General features: G+C 40.7%; 1 protein-coding gene across 1 annotated transcript in view; it reads right to left on the reverse strand.

The window, feature by feature from the left end:
- Positions 1-25,404, reverse strand: part of LOC126162401 (UDP-glucuronic acid decarboxylase 1) — a 74,448-nt gene that overhangs the window by 1,838 nt on the left and 47,206 nt on the right. The window contains exons 6-7 of the mRNA XM_049918895.1: positions 15,189-15,321; positions 77-210 (exon numbers count right to left, since the gene is read on the reverse strand). Coding sequence (XP_049774852.1) covers positions 77-210; positions 15,189-15,321 — 267 coding nt within the window. The remainder of the gene's footprint in view (positions 1-76; positions 211-15,188; positions 15,322-25,404) is intronic.

The raw sequence follows: 25,404 nt of genomic DNA on the forward strand, positions 1-25,404 counted from the left end.
CACCAGCAGTATAATTCAGTTTTTCTGAACAGAAACCAACAGAGAAACATCTCACATTCATCTCTTTAAAACTCACTTTGGGTTCCCATGAAAGATATTGTCGTGCTCTTGTAATGTCAGGTTTTCTTCTCTGTGGATCATCCTCCACTGCTGCCACCTGTTTTATGTGACTTGGACCTCCAACCAGGTCTTTTATCATAACTGCAAACTCTGAAATCACAGCAAAATTGTGTGTGTCATTAACAGCCAGTTTCTGATAAAAAGCATGCTTATGAACAAATTTAAGTATCAATTTATCTATTTTTTTTTAGGAATGAAACTATATGCTTCTGCTGTTATATACGTTCTTTGCTGCTGTTTTTCATGTATGTAGTGTGCCAATATCCATGCTAGAATATAACGCCGTCTTGGCCAGCACTACCTTATTTCAATGATGCAGTTCATTGGGTGGTTCATGGTAAGAACTATGATATACAAAGCACCTAATAGTCATATCAAAGGAAAAGTTAAGCTATATTGGGTCACAGCATACTTGATAAGTGTAATTTTATAACAGAAATAGTGTGTGCGCTGTGTGGTGTTGTTTCCCTCTGTTACATGGGTTCAAGGACGCTGGAGCAATGTGGCAGACTTGCTATAACAAGGTACGGTGTCATTGAAAGCTGGTCACCATGCATGCGAAACCATAGGCTGTGCCAAGCTGAACATCGTCGTTGGGACAGGTATCGTACTGTATTATAATGTACTGTACAAAGGAAAAAAAGAGATAAAGTTTTGAATGATCTTAACTCATGTATCAGTTGTTGCCTGGTTGTCTTCACAGCATTAAGTTGCACTCATATGTGTGAGCAACCATAGTTTCTGTTATTACATTGACGATACAAACGTATTATGATGAATGAATAGAAACTGAACAGGAGATGTTATTAATGGAAATATAAAACCTGTGTTGATAACTGATTTGTTACAAGAGTGTTTTTGCTATATGCTCATCATGTTAAATCTCATCCAGATCATGTTATTGAACAAAAGCCTTATTCATTAATTGATGTGCAATTAAGAAAAAGGGAAACGGATTACCTTTGAGACATGATTTTCAGGGAAGTGACTTTGGGTATTGAAGCCAGTATTAACATCCGCAATCAATTCTGAAAAGTTATCACATGCTCTTTATGAGATCTACAGTTTCGAACGTGAAAAGGCGCCATAATTTTTGACACTTAAAACACTGGCTCAGAGATATGGATTACACAGTTGTGCTCATGACTGATTAGTTCATGTGCTAATATCGCTGGTTGTCTGAGCATCGGACAACAACAACTGTATGATGCACTGCGAAAAATATGTTACTGCTTGCAATTACAAACAGATTCATTTGTCACAGTTATGCAATTAATGCCCGATAGTCCTATTCAATAAGAACATGCTATGATAATGTATTTCTTTGGAAGAGGTGATGGTGATATCAACCCAATCAGTTATGGTGCAACTGTTTCCAGCAGTCTTGTAAAGTTAAGGCCTCACAGGATAAGTTTATTAGCCAGTTTGATGACTAGAAAGCTGCTAAGAGCATTGAAAGACTGAAGCAGTCAACATATAGCATCAGAGTTGCTAGTAGCGATGGAAAGGTATTGTTATTAACAAATTACATGGAAAGACCGACTGACAGACACAACAAAGAAATATTATGTACATGTCGACCTGCCGCATCTATTCTCATTCATGTGTGTGTTCTATGGAACCCAGTGCAACCAGTAAACACATTTTGCTAAAAAAGAAAGGAGAAGAAAAGAAGAAGAAAAAGAGGAAGTAAGTTCAGTGATCCAACTGAAGCCGAAATTATGGCATTAGTTTCATTACCACTGAAAGAAAAACTGAAAGGACGATAAAACTAGAATATGTGGCAGTTTGTTATGAAAATATATCTTCAGCACAAAAAGCTATGGGATGTGTTGTTCCCGCATAACATCAAGCAGCGGCATGTCGGCCTGAACAGTACAGCAGAGAAGGCTGTGACATGACATCAGCCAACAGAACGCTAAGACAACACCACGACAGGAGTGGCACCTATATGGAGAGAATATAAGCACCACCCCCCAGCTAGACTCGGCCGCACTAGAAGACAAGCTGTGACTTGTGAGCTATATTAATTGCTTGCATGGAAATTGTATATATCGAAGGACATTGAATATTTGCATGTCGCCAATTGCTTGTGGGAAGTCACAGTATATCCAAGTTTGTCCCTCCAAGTAAGTTGGAGTTCCAATCAAAATCGAAAACCAACTCCGATTCTCATTCTGAAATGAATGGAGGAACATTTCAAGAATAGTTTCAGAATCAACTGTTGCCTTACTTGCATCCAGAGTCATTACTTTGGTCCCACAGCCAAAGGCTGTCACCAATGAAAACCACTATGGGAGACCGGATGTGAGGATCTGACGAATGTCCAGCATACCCCACGTGTCCCCCTAATCGCTCCACTATTGTGGCCACCCCTGGTACTGCCCACACTAAGGATGGCCCCCCACCCATGGTTGAGTGAGAGGTCATTCAAAGGTGTGGCAGGCAGCTACAAACTTTCCAGGTTGCCAATCAAAAGGCCTCACCGGCTCCCAACAGACAAACAGGTTTCAGGTGCTATCTGTGGCTGACAAAGTCCCTGAGCCTCATGCAGTTGCTTGCCTTGTTCCAGAGGAAGCCTCTCGGCCCTCAAGGCCTGGGCATTCACACAGAGGGTGGGATTACTTGTAGTTGGGAGTGACAACATTAGGTAAGTAATGGGGCCCTTTAGGGGATATGGCTGCTAAGGGGGAGAAGAATCTAGACTGCACTCTGTATGCATAGTGGGAGGAGTCATTTCTGATGTGAAAAGGCTGCTTCCAGATGCCGTGACAAGCACTGAGTGCAGCCAACTGCAGTTGGTGGGTCACATCGATACTAACGATGTGTATCACTTTAGATTGGTTTCGGGCAGCTATCTGAAGTGGTAAAGACTCTCAATCTGGCTTGTGAGATGAAAGAGGAGCTCATCATCTGTGGCATCATCAACAGACCTGACTGAGGTCCTTTGGTACAGTGCCCATGCAAGGGTCTAAATCAGAGGCCCAGACAGTTCTGCTGCCATGAAGGATGCAGATTCCTCGACTTGTGCCGTAGGGTGGTAGGTCTCCAGATTCTGCTTAATAGGTCAGGGGTCCACTGTACACAAGAAGCAGTTACACGGGCAGCAGGGGCTGTGTGGACGGGTGCTAGGTGGTTGTTAGGTTAACGGGTGTCACGAAACTACAGATAGGGCATCAATCTAAAAGGCTGCAGTGCACACACAGACAGCTAGATCTAGCAACAATCAGTATTGTAGCTGTAAACTATCGTAGCTGTGTTGCAACAGAACCAGAGCTCCAAGCACTAATGGAAAGTGCTGAAGCTCGAATCGATGTAGGGACCTAACCACATACAGAAAGGGCAGATTTAACATAGTTGGTGGTGGAATGTTTATTGCTGTCAGAAGTAGTTTACCTTGTAGTGAAATTGAAGTAGATGGTTCCTGTTAGTTAGTCTGGATACAGGTTATACTCGACAACCGGTATATATTATTAACAACTGGTTCCTTTCACTGACACCCTGACTCGTATGATACAGTTGCTGAACTGTTCAAAGAAAACTTAAGTGTCATTTCACATAGGTACCCCACTCATATTAGTGTAGTTGGTGGTGACTTCAATGTACCCTCGATATGTTGGCGAAAATATTATTTAAAGTTGGGGGTAGGCATAAAACATTGATCAAAATCATACTTAATGCATTCTCAGAAAATTAATTTAAACAATAGGCTCTGGAGGCCACCAAAAGTGTAAATGGTTGCAAAAATGTAATTGAGCTCTTCGCAACAAACAGTCCTGAGCATATAAGGAACCTCATGGTGGATATAGGGATTCATGACAACAAGGTGGTTGTAGCAAGAGTGAAAATCATAACATCTATATCCACCAAAAATAAATGTAAAATACAGCTATTTCAAAAAGCAGATATCTTGTCAAGAGACAATCTCCACTCTTCCAATTCGACTATGTAAGCATAGACCAGATGTGGTTTAAAAAAAAATTGTATCAACGGCAGTTGAGAGATATATACCAAACAGATTAATGAGAGATGGTACTGATCCCCCACAGTACACAACAGAAGTCAGAACACTGTTGCCGAAGCAACAAGAAAAGCATGCCTAATTTAAGGGGCTCCGGAAAGGCTCAAAATCATGAGAAGTTCAATTTTTACTTTTTTGCGTTTTCTGAATCTGCAGACTATTACCTTTTAATAGATATATAATTCATTCAATTCCGAAGACTACAACTATTTTTAAATTTTTTTTGAAATGTGTTCTACATGGGCGTGACCCACTGTGGCGCTGTTAAACTGCTGTCAAATGGTGTTATTATTAACGTCCGTGTTCATCAGGTACATTTTAGTGATGTGAGATAAAGTATGTGTTGTGGCTAACCTGTGATGGTTCAATATATATCGCTGGTGTGAATGTCGATTGTTTCATGTTTATTTACTCTGTCGTTATCTCGAAAATATTCGTAATTAATTCTGTTTCTTGAGTCTCTGTTTTGTTGAAGTATAATAATGAGTAAAAGTAAAGTTATTACAAATCCTCTGAAGGCTTTTAAGAAAAGGAGAAATGTTGGAAAGCCAAAGGTATGTGTTATTACTGTAAATAATAACATTCTAACATGGTACGAGCAATGCTTGCTTTAGACAAGGAACGCCTTCGGGCTGCAGACAGGGCTGTAAAGAGTCTAGAAATACAAGCAAGAGTAAACAGGAGGAACAAGAAGAAGCTGGAGGAGGAGTTTGCAGAGGATGAAGATAATCCATCCTATGGACCTGGAATGCACTAAAAAGTTAATCCAATCTTTGTCACTCGATTCCCAAAACTTTTATTTTCTCATACTAATTACATGTTTTCTAAGGATCTTCCAAACATATTTGTTTCAAACTTTCAGTAAATGTTACACAGTACATTCTGCATAATTTAACACAGCCTTTTTCCAAAAAACTGTATATTTTGAATATATAAATAAAAAATTGCAAAAAAAATGTTGTGAATTTTCATTACAATTGAAAAAAAAATCATCTTTAATAACTGAACTAAAATTTTGTAAAATCCCTGTGTTAAGTTGTAGCCCATATTCCAATAAATAATCTGTAAAAAGTTCTACTTCCTACCTCAAATACTTTGTGAGGAAAGATGTAATTTATAAGCGTTATTTTAACATTGCAAGTATAGGGCGTTCCGGAGCCCCTTAAAAGAATGCAAAACATCAAGATTGGCAAAGTTTTACAGAACCTCGAAACTTAGTTCAAAATGCTGTTAAATAGCTTTCAAAATGATGTTAGTGAAACAGTGCCACTAAAGCAGAGTTACTAAACATAGCTTTCTGAAATTCCTTCAACAAAGAAGACGAAGCAGATATTTCATAATTCAAACTGAGAACAACTGCCAACATGTGAAACTCAGAAGCAGATACCCTTAGCGTAGCGAAGCAGCATAAATCAAGGCAATGTCTTTGGTACAGTTTGCATACAGTCACATTCCTTTCACTGGATGCTGATACAACAGCTCCGAACTTGTCAAAAAATCCACACCTAAAAGACTGGAAAGTTGCACAAGTCACACCAACACCCAAGAAAGAAAACAGGAGTAATCTGTTGAATTGAAGACCCATATCACTAATGTCAATCTGCAGTAGGATTTTGGAACATATACCGTCCTCAGACATTATGACTTAACTCAAAGATAACAGCCAATACAGATTCAGAAAATACTGTCCTTGTGAAACACAACTAACTCTTTATTCTCCCAAAGTAATGAGTGCTGTCAACAGGGGATGTGAAATTGATTCCATATTTTTAGATTTCCATAAGGCTTTTGGCACCATCCCTCACATGTGTCTTCTAATAAAATTCATGATTTCCTGTCAGAAAGGTCACAGTTCTATTTGAGTCAGAGATTGGAGATTGTGCTGGCCAGGGAAGTTGCTGCCCCTTTTTCAGAGCACACTGAGCTCCACAGGAAGTGTGTGGGCAAGCATTATCCTGTTGGAACAACACATTACCTTCCTGATGCAAGAATAGCAACAGAACGGGCCAACGACATTGACATTCTGCACATACCAAGCACTGGTTAGTGTCCCCTCCACACACACCAAACGTGAATGAGAGCTGTAGCTTATCTCAATCCACACCATAAGGCCTGGGGTGGACCCATTGTGTATTTGACAAATGCACACTACGAGACAGCACTCACCAGATCTACATCATACGCGCAAGCAACCATCATCTGCATACAAGCAGAATATGTTTTCATTGTTGAAGACCATGACATGCCATTCCATCTTCCAAGTGATCCTCTGACAGCACCAGTCAAGCCAAGCACACTGATGATGTGGTGTGAGGGCTCAAGGTGTGTGCACCCGTAGTTCACACTGATAATAACTAGTTCACAACAGTTCGTGTTGACACATCTGGGCTCACAGGTCCTCTTATCTGTGTTGCTGTAGCAGCTGTACAATCTGCCACTGCTGCCCTTACAATCAACAATCCTGGCAGGCGTTCATGCTCTATGAACATCCAGCAACTCATCTACGTGTGTGAGAATGTTCATGTGACCACTGATACCAGTATTGTTGCACAACTGATGCAGCAAGCCCAACTTCATTGGCAATTCTCCAAAAGGACCTTCCTGCCACTTGATCCCTATCAAACTCGCTCAGTTGGCTGTAGAAAGCACGAGTGCATCTCCGCTTGCTTCACATGGTTGCACCACACTGAGCTTTCTGGCTGTGGGCATTCCCTATTAAAGGGTAGACACAGATAGCGCCACTACACTATCTGTTGGAGGATAACACTGACAGCATTATCAGTACATCTATTGTCCCACAGGTGGTATATGCCATCATCGTATTGAAATCAATGTCCTCTCTATAGGTCTACTTTTTTTTCTGGCAGTGTATTTTGCTGGCACCCACCTTCATAGGGAGAAATTATCATCACAGCAAAATAAGAGAAATCAGAGTTCGCATGGAAAGATTGAAGTGTTTGTATTTCCTGCACGCTAATCGGGAGTGGAACATTAGATAAGTAGCTTGAAGGTGGTTCAATGAACCCTCTGCCATGCACTTAATTGTGAATGTCAGAGTAATCATGTAGATGTACATGTAGTCTACAAAAGTGACACTCACAGAATACCATGTGGTAACTGTTTGTTTTACTGATTACAACAGCAAATTATCACCTGACACCAGATGAACAGAGAACTAACTCAAGAACTTCCACCGTTATGTCAAACAATAATTAAGTATCAACACACACTACCCATAACTGGTGCTTCCCATGCCATTGTAATTCCATAAAATTGGTGTGGGGACATGTAGCAAAAAAGGCTGAACCATGAAGCAATACACAAAATCACTGTAGCTGATTGGGAAGCTTATGTACATCACTCCGATAAACCGCTAGTAGTAGTTTATGGGAAAAAAGGGTGTTAAGAGACAAAATAATGGATTCTTTAATCATCAATCTGGCACCCCCATCCGGCGACTCCAGTTCCAAAGGCAGTGATGGTGAAACATCTGACAAGGAGATGGTGTGATCGACTTTTTGAAATTATCTATATAGTGATGTAGGTTAAGATCCCAGTTATTACACACTGTAGCCATTCACTCTGGTGGACCCCGCGTTTTTGAGTAATTGACGAAACAAAAGAAAATGCGGAATTATGTGTAACACTCAACAGCATTAAAAAAAAAAAAAAAAAAAAAAAAAATGGCATCATACAGTCCGATTGCATGGTATAATGGACAGGATAACAGCTTCACATGCAGGAAGTTGTAGGTTCGAATCTCGTCAGGTAGGCACTGAATTTTTTTTATTGAATTTACTGTGATCATTATTTTTATTCCATTAATTGGTTCAAATGTAATTTTTTCTTTCTTTTCCTCTGTCACATCACTTTAATCATCGTATAAACTTTTTCATTTTTTTCATTCTTTCTTTATATCATTTTTTTCCAATCATATTTTTTGGGAATATAAATTTAATTCTATTTATCCATAACAATACTCAATTATTTGAAAATTCCCATTCATCAGTTAAAAAAGGAAAGATGAATAATCTATTTATATTTGTGCAATTGTGAGAAAATGTATTTTTGTTACCAGATGTGCAATTTATCTGCACAGTAATCACCTTGTTGTTGTTGTTGTTGTTGTTGTTGTTGTGGCCTTCAGTCCTGAGACTGGTTTGATACAGCTCTCCATGCTACTCTATCCTGTGCAAGCTTCTTCATCTCCCAGTACTTACTGCAGCCTACATCCTTCTGAATCTGCTTAGTGTATTCATCTCTTGGTCTCCCTCTAGGATTTTTATCCTCCACGCTGCCCTCCAATGCTGTGTGATCCCTTGATGCCTCAGACCATGTCCTACCAACTGGTCCCTTCTTCTTGTCAAGTTGTGCCACAAACTCCTCTTCTCTCCAATTCTATTCAATACCTCCTCTTTAGTTATGTTATCTACCCATCTAATCATCAGTATTCTTCTGTAGCACCACATTTCGAAAGTTTCCATTCTCTTCTTGTCCAAACTATTCATCGTCCATGTTTCACTTCCATACATGGCTACACTCCATACAAATACTTTCAGAAATGACCTCCTGACACTTAAATCTATAGTCGATGTTAACAAATTTCTCTTCTTCAGAAACCCTTTCCTTGCCATTGCCAGTCTACATTTTATGTCCTCCCTACTTCGACCATCATCAGTTATTTTGCTCCCCAAATAGCAAAACTCCTTTACTACTTTAAGTGACTCATTTCCTAATCTAATTCCATCAGCATCACCCGACTTAATTCGACTACATTCCATTACCTTGTTTTGCTTTTGTTGATTTTTATCTTATATCCTCCTTTCAAGACACTGTCCATTCCATTCAACTGCTCTTCCAAGTCCTTTGCTGCCTCTGACAGAATTACAATGTCATCGGTGAACCTTAAAGTTTTTATTTCTTCTCCATGGATTTTAATACCTACTCCGAACTTTTCTTTTGTTTCCTTTACTGCTTGCTCAATATACAGATTGAATAACATTGGGGAGAGGCTACAGCCTTGTCTCACTCCCTTCCCTACCACTGCTTCCCTTTCGTGCCCCTAGACTCTTGTAACTGGCATCTGGTTTCTGTACAAATAGTAAATAGCCTTTCGCTCCCTGTATTTTACCCCTGCCACCTTCTGAATGTGAAAGAGAATATTCCAGTCAACATTGTCAAAAGCTTTCTCTAAGTCTACAAATGCCAAATGCTAGGAACGTAGGTTTGCCTTTCCTTAATCTTTCTTCTAAGATAAGTCGTAGGGTCAGTATTGTCTCAAGTGTTCCAATATCTCTACGGAATCCAAACTGATCTTCCCCGAGGTCGGCTTCTACCAGTTTTTCCATTCGTCTGTAAAGAATTCGCGTTAGTATTTTGCAGGTGTGACTTATTAAAATGATAGTTTGGTAATTTTCACATCTGTCAACACCTGCTTTCTTTGGTATTGGAATTATTATATTCTTCTTGAAGTCTGAGGGAATTTCGCCTGTCTCATACATCTTGCTCACCAGGTGGTAGAGTTTTGTCAGGACTGGCTCTCCCAAGGCCGTCGGTAGTTCCAATGGAATGTTGTCTACTCCCGGGGCCTTGTTTCGACTCAGGTCTTTCAGTGCTCTGTCAAACTCTTCACGCAGTATTGTACATCCCATTTCATCTTCATCTACATTCCCTTCCATTTCCATAATATTGTCCTCAAGTACATCACCCCTGTATAGACCCTCTATATACTCCTTCCACCTTTCTGCTTTCCCTTCTTTGCTTAGAACTGGGTTTCCATCTGAGCCCTTGATATTCATACAAGTGGTTCTCTTTTCTCCAAAGGGCTCTTTAATTTTCCTTTAGGCAGTTTCTATCTTACCCCTAATGAGATAAGTCTCTACATCCTTACATTTGTCCTTTAGCCATGCCTGCTTAGCCATTTTGCAGTTCCTGTCGATCTCATTTTCGAGACATTTGTATTCCTTTTTGCCTGCTTCATTTACTGCATTTTTATATTTTCTCCTTTCATCAATTAAATTCAATATTTCTTCTGTTACCCAAGAATTTGTACTAGCCCTCGTCTTTTTACCTACTTGATCCTCTGCTACCTTCACTACTTCATCCCTCAGAGCTACCCATTCTTCTTCTACTGCATTTCTTTCCCCCATTCCTGTCAATTGTTCCCTTATGCCCTCCCTGAAACTCTGTACAACCTCTGGTTTAGTCAGTTTATCCAGGTCACATCTCCTTAAATTCCCATCTTTGATCTTACATACATTTTAAATATAACCTAAAAACCTAGAGCACTATGCACAAAATAAGAAAGATGAAAATTGAAATGACAAATGGGTTTATATAGTTTCTAGAAGTTGATCACACTGCTGAGGCCTCTTCTTGTGAGCATAAAAGTATGTGAATGGAATGCAGTAAGTAATAGTTCAGAGAATAATCTGTTCTGTAACACAAATTTTCTTTTATTTATCTCATATTCTGACTACAACTTAAAGTAGTATAAAATGCTCTTCATCCTGCTGTGGCTACTTTACCTTTGTTTTTGCATTGTTCTGTTAGTAAAATAAGAGACAACAGAAGGTGTAATCTGTTGTTTTAATTTGTAATTTATTTTAGAATCCATTCTGCAAAGTGACAGTTTGTATCACTGGCACATTATACCTGGGAATGATTGAATAAACATTTCATTCTGTAATGTGTATGTCACACTTATTAGGTACACATAATAAATTTACCATGAAATGGTTTGTAATACACAATGAAAATGACCACAGTGAGGTGGCTTGGACTACTGCTCTTGCAGCTATCCATAACATTGCTGATGGTCATTTGTTGTCAGCCAAATTGACAATGCAGCTTTCCTCGTGCACTGTGTGGTGAGAAGACATTAATATAGTCGCCAACTATACAACAGGTAGAGCTATAAATAAAGACTGGTACATTGACTCCAGTGCTTCAGCAAATATCTAAACTTCTGTGTAAAATGAATTCATGTAGATCGATGTTATCACCACAGATGGTTGTGACAAATAATAATGATTTACCCGCTGAAGGAATTTGTGACAAACACATTGGTGCCCAAGCTGGTAGAAAAGAGAGGGGGGGGGGGGCATAAAAGAGAAAGTAACAGATGTTCTTTGCACAACACTGTTAAGTATGAATTTACTTTCTGCACTTTTGATAAACAAGGCTGTAGGATTTATAATAATCGAAAGAAGCTACCTTCAATAGAAACACTTTACACACGCACAAAGTGACTTTACACATGTACAAAGTGGACCAACCAGATAATTATTTGGTTGAAGCCACATCCATATCACTATTAAATGACATGAACTTGTGGCACAAAGATAGGACATTTAAGACCTGACAGAATCGAAGCTTCTGCAGAAAGGTACAGCCAATTGGATTATTTATACAGGAACTATTGATTCTCATGTGTTATATGCTTGGAAGATAAATACACAAGGTTACCTTTCCAACATTCTGACTCAACAGTGAAAGGTATCCTTGAATTAATATATTCTGACTTGGGTGCTCAGATAGAAACAAGATCAACTGGAGATGGCAGGTATTCCCTGACTGATTACATGAGGAAGATATTTTTGTATGTACTACGTAACAAGTATTGGACATTATTAGAAATTTTAAGTAACTAGTGGAAAAAACCTATAGTTATAGTTGTAAAATTTGTGTCTTGTGCACAGGCAATTGGAAGGAATATGTCAACCAGGAACTAAGAGATCTCTTAATGAATGAAGGAATAATTCATAGCAGGTGGGCATAGCATATTTAACTGATTAGAAGACAAAGTTTTTTTCTCAAATTCGTCATTTGAAAAATATCGGATCGTCTTACATTCACATATTAAACTATTGCTGCTGAGGTCAATGATCGGGTCATCTTACATTGACATATTAAACTACTGCTGCTGAGGTCAATGTTTCTACGTTGTTTAATCGATTAATTTAGGGATCGTCTTACATTTTCAGATGAGGCTGACTATTGAGGTTTCGCACAAATTTACTTCTAAATAATTCTGAAGAGTAGGGCATATCAGACAATACTTGTATTCAATGTGCTCAAGATTTCCCAATATGCCGAAGCGCACGATACAGTAACGACTTTACTTGAATACCGATGTGACATTTGGCTTGCGATTCTAGCGCAAGGGATATGCAAGAAACTCTGAACCGGACACTACAACAATCTAATGCTCTGCTTAAAAATTGACAGTTTTGTGAAACACAGGAGGAAATAATATTAAATTCTGTCAACTTACAAACTTTTGCTGTATTTGAAAAGGTTTGGAATAAAAGTTCTCATATGTGGATGGACACCGCATATGTACATTTATGCTGCTTTTTAAGTAAAAGTAACATTCAAAGGCGAAAATATTGTCCTTCAAAAACCATTATTTGATTCAGAACCCAAATCAATATTTTATTTGGTTAAGAGAAATTAATGGTTTACCAAGTTGGTTGCAAATGAGAAATTCAGTTGTTATACACACATTAGAAAGCTGGAGAAAATCGTTTCCAGCTTTAAATCTGCTTTAGAATAATGTGATGACATACAGATGAAGAAAAATTAATCCAGTATAAAATGTCTAACAAACTAAATAAATCATATTAAACTGACTGTAATTGGTGCCATGAGAATAAATTACAGCAGACCCCCCTTCCACATGCAACTGTGCTTTGCTGTCAATCACACTGTTATTCTGATCTGGGCATAATTATTGTATAACTTAGAAGCCTCGTTTAGTGTAAGCATAAATATAAGTTATTTTTTGTCATAAAAAGACAATGACTTTCAAAAATTAAGATATAACTTACAGGGTGATTATATTTCATTTTTGCTAACGGAGAGGGACCCCATGAGGAACATGTGATCACGTGACAAAGTAACTTAAAAGAAACATTTGTAACAACATGTGGAAGAGCAATAATGAATAAACCATTTAAAGAAACTCATTTTAATTTCCACATGAGAGGGTAGCTTTTGTTAAATGAGTATCACATTTACATTCCAGGTTACAAACATTGCCGAATATGATGACCATCTACATCCATGACAGCCTGGAACGACACGTTTCACAGTTGTTCACAACACTTTTTCAACATTTGCACATGCACACACACACACACACACACACACACACACACACACACACGCAGAGAGAGAGAGAGAGAGAGAGAGAGAGAGAGAGAGAGAGAGAAAATTATTTCAAACTTTCTTACCATTAACAGAAACTCAAGAACACAGAAAAGTTGGGCTTGCATGTACACTAGGTTTAATACTTTCAAGCACTTCTTCAGAAGAAAGTGACCAACAAAAAAACATAAAAGAAGTACAAACATGCATGAGTCGATGAAAAGACACTATAAATGTCTATAAGATACTACAAAACATTGTAAAATGTGAAACATGGAATTATGTAAATGTTACTATAAACAAAGTAGTGACATAAAAAACTGATGCTATTCAGTTACTTTTACAGTCCTGGAGAGTAGTCAACTGCAGGTTACAGTCACAAACCAATACGCCACCAAGGAAAATAATAGTGACGTGAAATGATATTGCTATCACTTACTATTTATTCTTAAACAAAGGAAAATCCAGGATGGAAGGTAAAAATATTACGAAAAGGATAGTTGCTACTCACCATATACTGGAGATGCTGAGTTGCAGATAGCCACAACAAAGGGACTGTCACAAAATAAGCTTTCAGCCAACGAGGCCTTTGTCAAAAATAGACAAAACACATGCATACGAGTGAGTGAGTACGTACACACACACACACACACACACACACACACACACACACACACACACACACACAGTCTCTAGCAGCTGAAGCCAGAGACGACACGCACGCGCGCATGTGCATAAGTTTTGTCTGTTTTTTGACAAAGGCGTTGTTGGCTGAAAGTTTATTTTGTGACAGTATTTTTGTTGTGTCTATCTGTGACTCAGGATCTCCATTATATGGTGAGTAGCAACATGCTTTTCACAATATTACTACTTATTCTTAGCCATACAAACAACACTGCAATGTAATGATGAACAAATTCCTTAAAAATTGTACGTTAACTGAATTAAATTTGTAATGACATTTATAGTGCTCCATAATAATCCCCAGTCTCACTATTACCGAGCTCTCAGTGAAAGAGATATTCACATAAACTGCATTCATTACACTGCTCTCCAACAAATACTGTTTTATATTTACAACTGCACAATCATCCTTAGGAAAACAGCTCAAACAATGAACCAGCCACAGTAGTGAGTTGGCAAGACTGCCTTCAGTAAAAGTACTTACTAGCAAAATCATTACCTCACTAATACAGAGTGGAGCCAATAAAAATGGTCCAGACAAGTGGATACGACTGTACATGAATGTATGCATATAACCACACCCGGTTACTTCCAACAGGATGGAGCAACTGCCCATACATCTGGCTAAGTCTTTGACTAATTTACACAACCTTCATGCCTGACAGTTGTTAGCTGAGGTTAGTCTGGTCAGGCCATAGCTGGTCACCCAGGTCACCTGATTTGTCAGTGTGTGATTACTTTGTGTGGGGAGCCCTCAAGTCCAAGGTGTATCATAATAACCCTCAAAGTCTTCAAGAACTGCAGCAGAGTATTTTGAATGAGGTTGCAGGAATTCCAGTAGTCCAGCTTTGATCCATCTTCAGCAACTTGCTGATCCGGGCCCAAAAGTGCCAAGAAATGAATGGTGATCACTTTCAACATCTGCTATAGTCAGGTTAGTACTGTATTTCCTTTTCTCTGCTGTCTTTCTTTGTACCCTGGAATTCCATTCTCTGGGCCACTTTTATTTGCCCCACCTCATATTGGAAGTGTGGCATTAAATTTTTCTTCTTGATAGAAGCAGAGTGTGACCCACATACAAATACCTTAAGCTGTACCATCAAATTCAAAAATAATTCCATACCCCAGATGCTTCCACATTTCATATTAATGTCTTCAAAGTAAATTAATTACTGGTGAAATTATTATGTAGTTATTGATTTTGGAAGAATACCTTCAATAGTATGCTCAGTGGGGTTTCCTAAATTTACTGGTAATGTGAAATTTGATGCCATTAACGATATCAGACCATTCACAAGATCTGATACATATTGGAAAGATCTTGTCTGTTTACCATGGCCATACACCTGTAAAATAAATGAATAAGAAAAATAACAACTGTAAGACAATGGAATAAACATTGTTTCAGTATGAAATATTTTTAACAACATTCATAATGCTGACATGTAACAGAGGGCTTGCTTGCCTTGGCTGGCCGACCCTCCCTCACAATGTCATAGATTTTATTCGTCAATTTAACCAGCATTTATAATACGTTTATTTACTCATCTAAATATGTCATTTTCATGTAAACTTACATAGCATTTAATCTAACTTGCATTTCATTAAGTATTCAGCTTACTTATTGACTCCTGTTTAATGTCTACTGCTTTCAACATAAATGACTGTTGTGCTTTCAACACAACAAATTTCTTTACAGAAGGTCAAAACATATGCATTTTTGTACTGCTGTCTGTCATGTTTTTTCACCTATCTGTTGTTTTATATTGTGGGTTCTAGTAAAAATAATCCTTTATTTATTACCACAGAAAGGAAGCTCCTATGAATGCACACACACTTTTTCATATCAGTTGCAATGGAAATGCTTAACAACTAAAAACAAAAGACCAATTATTTCAATGTATATACACACTTTTTTACAAGTTTCCATTTCACTGTGTCGATTACTTAAGACCATGAGCCATTTACATTTTCCTTTAAACAGCACCCAGAAAAAACAACACTGAGACAGCTACGCCATCTGGAATTTCTCGGCATGTTCATCACAAATAGAGCTTCTCTCTGTGCATCATGCCTTGCAAGTACAACTGAAGACGGATTAAAACAGAAGGGATAGCATGGTGTCAAACATTTATTGATTTAAACAATGCCATGTTCTGTTTCAAGTTGTAAATTAAAGTGGAATGTCACACTCCACTCGCGTAGGATCACAGAAATCACCTGGAAGTCTAGTTGTCAAGCTATTTCATTTCTACAGCAGTGGTGTTATGTTCTGGAATCATATAGATACAAGATATCCACTAAAATTGTTGGTAAGTCAGCAACACAGTCACCTGAAAGTTGTGCTCTTAATGTTGTTGATGTTGTGATGCCACTGTTCAACTTTTAACAACGTAGGAAAAGACAGATTGCTACTTACCGTGAAGTAGACATGTTAATTTGCACACAGGCACAATTAAAAGATCCTCACATAAAGCTTTTGGCCACAGCCTTTGCCAGTAAAACACACACACACACACACACACACACACACACACACACACACCTCATGCGCACACGACCGCAAACCCCAGCATCTCGGGCCGGAATACATCATCATGTGAGATGCAAGCAGCAATCTGGACGGGGTGAGGGAAGGGGAAGGGATAATAGTATACTGGAGGGAGGAGAGACGAACACTGTCTGGTGGAGTGTGCAGGGACTTGACTGCCAATAGGCGCAGTGGCAGACGTTTGTGGGGCAGGGGTGTGGGGAAAAATTGAGAGGCATGGGGAAAGATGAGCGGATTCATTGGCAGTGGGCTGCAAACAAACATGGTTGGAAGTGAGAATGGGGAGTAGATGATGGGACAGAGGTGATGGAAACTTTTGAATGGTGGATATGTGGACAATAGGTCCCACCTACAGTAATGTACTGTCCCCACATCCTCCACCAAACAGTTTCCACCCCTTATGTCCTACAATCTCCTCCCCATTCTAATCTCCCACACTATTTCCAGCCCTCTGCCAATGCATCCTCCCATATTTCCCCACTCCTCTCCTTTTTTTCACCTTTTTCCCACCTCTCTGCCCCACAACCTAACGACAATGCACCTGTTGGCAGTTTAGTCCCTGGACATTCCACCAAACACCAGACCCATACACTACTATTCCTTGCCCATCCCCACCCCTCCAGATTGTTGCTTGCATCCCATATGATGATGCATTCCAGCCCAAGATGCTGGAGTTGGTGGTCATGAGTGCATGAGGTGTGTGTGTGTGTGTGTGTGTGTGTGTGTGTGTGTGGGCACACACGTCTACCTTCTACTGACAAAGGCTGTGGCCAAAAGCTTTATGAGAGTGTCCTAATTGTGCCTGTCTGCAACTTCACGTGTCTTCTTTATGATAAGTGGTAATCTATCTTTTCCTACATTATTGATATTCCTACCTCGAGTTTCCGTTTCAATTTTTGCGGTTTGACACTTATGGTAAGCAGTGGTTTGATGTGGTGTATATCTAGGGTCTTGTGAGGCGAGTGAACAATTGACACTCAAACTGCCTTCCTTTGTTGGTGTTGACAATTTTTGGGACTCCCAAGCAAGCGATCCATGATAATAAAAGTGTAGTGCAAACACTTTCTGCATAGATGTCCTTCAGTGGAACTGCTTCTGGCTAATGTGTAAACCTGACATTGTTAACAGATAGGTGAAACACTGAGAGCAAGGCAATAGTCCCACTACATCTATGTGTATATGTTAGATGTGACTGATACCCTCACTGACAGTTAAGCAAGCACTGGTTGTATGTTTGAAATGTTTGCTCACTGACAATGAACACATGCTTTTGGACACATGTTTACATCTTGTTTCAATGAAACCCAAGTTATGTAGTACACGGATGACATTTTGGTGGTTGCATGGAGGAACATACGGCCACAGTTTACCTGTTAACTTATCACAAGTAGTTGTGACGCATGAGGTAACAATATTGTTACAAACGCTAAGGAAGAGGAGTTCGCATTCTTCACTTTCGCCTGTTCTGGGTCACTTCTTTCTCCTTTGCAATATCATCATATAAAATGCTGGCTGGCAACATTATGTTCAAAACTCTGGAACATATATCAGCAGGAATATTCTCTCATCCAGGAAGATACTGAATACTTGTTGTGAACCGCCTACTTGGGTGTTGCTATTTTGGGCACAAAGGCAAATGTTAATGGTTTGTGGTCTGTGAATTTTGTGAATTATCTGCCTTCCAGAAGATAACAAAAGTGTTTGACAGACGAATATGCTGGCAGTAACTCAATGTCACATGCTGTATGTCAGTGATAGATATGGAGAAAAATGCAAATGATTCAGGTGTCCCTTCTCGCAAATGGATTAATATCTATGTAAACTGAGGTTACTGAAATGTAGAAGGCTGCATAAAATCTCACAATGTCATCTGATGAATCAATTTTTTTTTCCTTTTCATGCAAAGTTTCCTGTAGCATGTTAGTCTTTTATTCCCTGTTTTGTAGCAGAAATGATCATTTTTCAATTGTCAGCTCCTGATTGTATGAATCTAGCAGTTCTTGAATGTTATCACCACCCATATCTAAATTTAACTGCCTGCCAAAATCAACCACCTCTTCAATCACATTTTCAATTTGATCAGGATCTGGTATTGATTCCTCCTCGGTTTCCGTGGCAAAAAAGGAAAGAAAAGAATGAACACAGTTTTCTCCAAATGCAATTTTAAGGTTTTTGTAAAATTTCATTCGAAGATTGTGCAATAATTCTCATGGCATCTAAAACACTGAATTACTTCCAAAAGTCTTTTAAGAGATAGCTTGTTGTTTTGTCTCGCAGCTACATGTACGTGTGCAAACAATCATGTTATGTAGTAAGCTTTCAATGTTTTAATGACTTACTGGTCCATTGGCTCAAGAAAGCTGGTTGTACTCCGTGGCAAAAATATAAGTTTCTCAATTACAGTAAAAGGAGGATGACCTGGAGTGTTCGTCGATTAGTAGCACCACTTTAAACGGGATTTGTTTCAATTGGCAATAACATTTAACTTCAAGAATCAAGCGATGACCAAATGACCAAACCATTCCTCAAAAAGTGAGGCTGTCACCAAAGCCTCAGCATTCCATTTTCCAAATCATGTGCAACCCAGTTATTGATTTACTTTTTAAAGCCTTTGGGTTTTCTAAGCAATGAACTAAGAAAGATTTTAATTTATAATCACCAGCTGCATTCAAGCCAAACATCACTGTCAACTGAGCTTCAGTGGCTTTAAAACCTGAAAAGCTTTGCTCTTCCCATGCAATAAAAGTTCTTTTAGGCATCTTCTTCCAGAACCGACCATTTTCATTTACGCTGAATATGGCGTGGCTGGTACAGCCACCCTCTTCTATCACTGAATTGAGTTTCTCTGGATAGAGCAACACTGTCTCTTTATCAGTGCCTGCCACCTATCCATGCTCCTTTCTGCAATGCTATGCCAATTAAGGCGTCCCTCTTGGGTAAAATATTCTGGAGGTAAAATAGTCCCCCATTCGGATCTCCGGGCGGGGACTACTCAAGAGAACGTCGTTATCAGGAGAAAGAAAACTGGCGTTCTACAGATCGGAGCGTGGAATGTCAGATCAATTAATCGGGCAGGTAGGTTAGAAAATTTTTAGGGAAATGGATAGGTTAAAGTTAGATATAGTGGGAATTAGTGAAGTTCAGTGGCAGGAGGAACGAGACCTTTGGTCAGGTGAATACAGGGTTATAAATACAAAATCAAATAGGGGTAATGCAGGATGTAACGGAACATATTAAAGGCTTTACTGTACCGAAGTATGCGATACCCTCCAAATTCAACCAGTTTAATGAGTATTTATGATTATAGAAAAGTTATTGTGTATGTTAACAATGATTGCATAACATGTCTGCATAAACATTCAACCCATTAAATTATACCGAATAACTGACCCACACAAAAGTTTATATCACTTGATCACTGATACAGCAAATGTCATCATGTAAAAACACTAAGTTCATCTTAAATAATTAATATGAAGTACGAAAAATAGTGGCCAACGTAAGTATTTCGGATCTCCTTAAATAAAAATCACCCAGTGAAACCTATTTGTTCACTAGGAGCGTTTTCACTCAGTATTCACGTAAGCAATCCTATTTTAGACGAAAACCAATGTAATTCTTAATAATTCATGTTATTTACTTATTTATGCAAATTAGAGAAGTCAATTGACAAACTTCTAAAAAACGGCCTTTTTGTAACAAAGAATTATTCTGTCAAGTCAACAAATCTGTCTGTCATTTTAATAACATGTTAAATTATGTCACTCGATGCAAATTAATAACTTTTCTGCAGAAATTATGATAACAGATGTACATGTGACTTATAAACTATATCTCTTTTTAGTAGTTCTTTGACAATGTTATAAATACGAGCAGCAAGAAGGGTCGAGAAGCAGTCGGAATGTCACTTTGGTAAAGTGTGTTTGTGTGTTATTGTTTGAGGTGGATAAACAATGCAAAGAACATGTAAAGGAAATACTACTTTGTGTTGTGTCATGGTCTTTGGTGGACAGTGGAATGAAGATGGACACCAGAGTAATAAATATTTGAAGTTTACGTATTTGTTGGTTTCGCTCGTTCCTTCGTTCTTTATCATCAAAAGCACATAAAAAACACGGGACCTCATGTTTTTAACCCTAGACAACCAGATGTAGAGCCAGCATCAGCATCGAGAGACAGCAGCGATCCAGCAAGTAGCAGCGATTACTACAACACAATGCATTTTAATGGCGCCAACCTAACATCAAGTGCTAACAAGCTCCGTAAATGGGAGTGAAATAGTGCGATTATAGCAATTAGCAATATCTACGACCAGGCGACCATTATAAGGAGTAGGTTTAATAATGAATAAAAAAAAATAGGAGTGCGAGTAAGCTACTACAAACAGCATAGTGAACATATTAATGTGGCCAAGATAGACACGAAGCCCATGCCTACTACAGTAGTACAAGTATAGATGCCAACTAGCTCTGCAGATGAAGAAATTCATGAAATGTGTGATGAGATAAAAGAAATTATTCAGGTAGTGAAGGGAGAAAAAAATTGAATAGTCATGAGTGACTGGAATTCAACAGTAGGAAAAGGAAGAAAAGGAAACGTAGTAGGTGAATATGGATTAGGGCTAAAAAATGAAAGAGGAAGTCGCCTGGTAGAATTTTGCACAGAGCATAACTTAATCATAGCTAACACTTGGTTTAAGAATCATGAAAGAAGGTTGTATACATGGAATAACCCTGGAGATACTAAAAGGTTTCAGATAGATTATATAATGGTAAGACAGAGATTTAGGAACCAGATTTTAAATTGTAAGACATTTCCAGGGGCAGATGTGGATTCTGACCACAATGTATTGGTTACGAACTGTAGGTTAAAACTGAAGAAACTGCAAAATGGTGGGAATTTAAGGAGATGGGACCTGGATAAACAAACTATACCAGAGGTTGTACAGAGTTTCAGGGAGAGCATAAGGGAACAATTGACAGGAATGGGGGAAAGAAATAGAGTAGAAGAGGAATAGGTAGCTTTGAGGGATGAAATAGTGAAGGTAGCAGAGGATCAAGTAGGTAAGAAGACGAGGACTAGTAGAAATCCTTGGGTAACCGAAGAGATACTGAATTTAATTGATGAAAGGAGAAAATACAAAAATGCAGTAAATGAAGCAGGCAAAAAGGAATACAAACGTCTCAAAAATGAGATCGACAGGAACTGCAAAATGGCTAAGCAGGCATGGCTAGAGGACAAATGTAAGGATGTAGAGGCTTATCTCACTAGGGGTAAGATAGATACTGCCTAAAGGAAAATTAAAGAGACCTTTGGAGAAAAGAGAACCACTTGCATGAATATCAAGAGCTCAGATGGAAACCCAGTTCTAAGCAAAGAAGGGAAAGCAGAAAAGTGGAAGGAGTATATAGAGGGTCAACACAGGGGCGATGTTCTTGAGAACAATATTATGGAAATGGAAGAGGAGGTAGATGAAGATGAATATTTTTTTTTTTTTTTTTTTTTTTTGGTTGGGTTTAAGGGCGCTCAACTGCTGAGGTCATTAGCGCCCAGTCACTGTTGTTAGAGCACATGGAATCTAGTAAAACTCAAGGGGATGGAGGGGACACCAGAAGGGCCTGACAAAGATGCAGACAAAATAAGTAAAAAGATTAAAAGTCTTTGGACAAGCCAGTTAAAGTTATAAAACGCAGAATACGAGCAGCTGCTCGAGCGTCATCAGCTAAAACATCCGGTAAAGTAGATGGCAGGGACAGGACAACACGAAATTGACTAAAACGGGGACACGACAATAAAACATGGCGCACTGTTAATGCCTGACCACAAGGGCACTGCGGGGCTGGGTCACCGGAGAGCAGGTAGCGGTGGCTAAACCGGCAATGCCCAATCCGCAACCTGGTCAGAAGGACCTCCTCGCGCCGAGATAGTCGGGAGGATGTTGTCCAAGCAGTTGGGAGCAGTTTTACTGCCCGGAGCTTGTTTCCTTGGAGGGATGACCAGGCATCCCACCACAATGACACAAGCCTATTACAGACATCCCCACGAACGTCGGATGACGGGACACAATGGGAGGCTGGCCGAGGCAGGAGGACTGCAGCCTTGGCTGCAGCATCCGCAGCCTCATTCCCAGGCACTCCTACATGTCCGGGAACCCACAGAAAGCTGACAGAACCACCATTATCAGCGAAAGAATGGAGGGATTGCTGTATCCGTTGAATCAAGGGATGGACCGGATAGGGAGATCCAAGGCTCTGAAGAGCACTGAGTGAGTCAGAGCAGAGTACATATGATGAATGGCGGTGGCGGCGGGCATACTGAACGGCCTGATGGAGAGCAAAAAGCTCGGCCGTAAAGCTGGAACATTGGTCGAGGAGCCGGTATTTAAAGGTGGCGGCCCCGACGACAAAGGCACAGCCGACACCATCGTCAGTTTTGGAGCCATCGGTGTAAATAAAGGCGTGACCGGCAAGTCGAGCACGAAGTTCGACGAACCGTGAGCAATACACTGCAGCCGGAGTACCCTCCTTCGGGAGTGAGCTGAGGTCGAGATAAATATGAACCGGAGCCTGGAGCCAAGGTGGTGTCGGGCTCTCACCCTCTCTGAAGGTGGTAGGGAGGGCAAAACCCAATTGTCGAAGCAGGCGACGGAAGCGGACTCCGGGGGGCAGCAGGGCAGACACATACAACTCGTACTGACGGTCGAGAGAATCGGCGAAGGACTTGTAAGAGGGGTGGTCGGGCATAGACGACAGCCGGCAGGCATACCGACACAGCAGTACGTCGCGCCGGTAGGTCAACGGTAACTCGGCAGCTTCGGCATAAAGACTCTCGACAGGACTAGTGTAGAAGGCTCCGGTCGCAAGACGTATCCCCCGATGGTGGATGGAGTTGAGCCGGCGTAAGAGGGACGGCCGAGCGGATGAGTAGACGAAGCTCCCATAATCCAGCTTCGATCGGACTATGGACCGATACAAACGAAGCAGGACAGTGCGATCCGCTCCCCAAGATGAACCGCTAAGAACTCTGAGGACATTAAGGGAACGTGTACAACGGGCCGCCAAATAAGAGACATGTGGAGACCAACACAGTTTCCTGTCCAACGTGAGCCCTAGGAACTTAAGTTATGTCCACGAATGGGAGAACAACGGGACCGAGATGTAAGGATGGCGGAAGGAACGCTTTATATCGCCAAAAGTTGATACAAACCGTCTTTTCTTCAGAGAACCGGAAGCCATTTGCCACGCTCCATGAGTAGAGGCTGTCTAGACAACGCTGAAGGCAGCGCTCCAGGAGGCATGTTCTCTGGGCACTGCAGTAGATCGCGAAGTCATCGACAAAGAGAGAGCCTGAGACATTAGGTGGAATGCAATCCATAATTGGATTGATCGCGATGGCAAAAAGGGCTACGCTCAAGACGGAGCCCTGAGGCACTCCGTTCTCCTGGAGGAAGACGTCGGACAATACGGAACCCACACGTACCCTAAACTTTCGATCCGTTAAAAAGGAATCAATAAAAAGGGGCAGGCGACCGCGTAGGCCCCACCTGTGCATAGTGCGAAGGATACCTCCTCTCCAACAGGTATCATAAGCCTTCTCCAAGTTGAAGAACACGGCTACCGTTTGGCGCCTGCGCAAAAAGTTGTTCATGATGAATGTCGACAAGGTCACAAGGTGGTCAACAGCGGAGCGGCGGCGACGTAAGCCGCATTGGACATTAGTAAGTAGCCGTCGAGATTCAAGAATCCAGACTAACCGAGCATTAACCATGCGCTTCATCACCTTACAGACACAGCTTGTAAGAGAAATGGGGCGGTAACTAGAAGGAAGGTGTCTATCCTTCCCGGGTTTGGGTATAGGAACAACAACGGCGTCACGCCAACGCATGGGGACTTGACCTTCGGTCTAGACGCGATTGTAGGTACGAAGAAGGAAGCTTTTGCCCGCCGGAGAAAGGTGTGCCAGCATCTGAACGTGAATGGCATCTGGCCCCGGAGCAGAGGACCAGGACAGTGCAAGCGCACGTTCGAGTTCCCGCATATTAAAGGGGGCATTATAGGTTTCCAGATTCAGCGAGTGGAAGGAAGGTCGCCGAGCCTCTTCTGCCTCTTTCCTGGGAAGGAAGGCAGGATGGTAATTGGCGGAGCTTGAAACCTCCGCAAAAAAGCGGCCAAAGGCGTTGGAGACAGCCACAGGATCAACAAGGACCGCATTACCTGAGGTCAGGCCAGGTACCGAGGAGTGGGCCTTAATGCCCGACAGCCGGCGCAGGCTACCCCAAACGACGGAAGAGGGAGTAAAACTGTTAAAGGAGCTGGTGAAAGAGGCCCAACAAGCTTTTTTGCTGTCTTTGATGACTCTACGGCATTGCGCTCGGAGTCGTTTGTATTCAATACAATTCGCCAACGTAGGATGGCGGTGAAAGGTGCGTAAAGCACGTCGTCAAGCACGGATAGCGTCCCTACAAGCCTCGTTCCACCAGGGGACAGAAACGCGACGTGAAGAAGAAGTAGTACGAGGAATGGAACGTTCGGCAGCATTGATGATAACAGCCGTGAGGTATTCGACCTGACTGTCACAACTGGGAAAATCGTGGTCCGGAAAGGTCGCCAGGGATAAGTAAAGTCCCCACTCAGCTTTCAGTATGTTCCAGCTCGAAGGACGTGGGGATGGGGTGTGGTGCAGGAGACGAACGACACAGGGGAAGTGGTCGCTCGAATAGGTGTCAGAAAGGACATACCACACGAACCGATGGGCAAGAGTGGTAGAACAGATCGAGAGGTCCAAGTGGGAGTAGGTATGAGTAGAGTCCGAGAGGAAAGTCGGGGCGCCGGTATTGAGGCAAACAAGATTGAGATGGTTGAAGACATCTGCCAAGAGT

Source organism: Schistocerca cancellata, chromosome 2 (genome assembly GCF_023864275.1).
Source record: "Schistocerca cancellata isolate TAMUIC-IGC-003103 chromosome 2, iqSchCanc2.1, whole genome shotgun sequence".
In the NCBI taxonomy this organism is placed as follows: domain Eukaryota; kingdom Metazoa; phylum Arthropoda; class Insecta; order Orthoptera; family Acrididae; genus Schistocerca; species Schistocerca cancellata.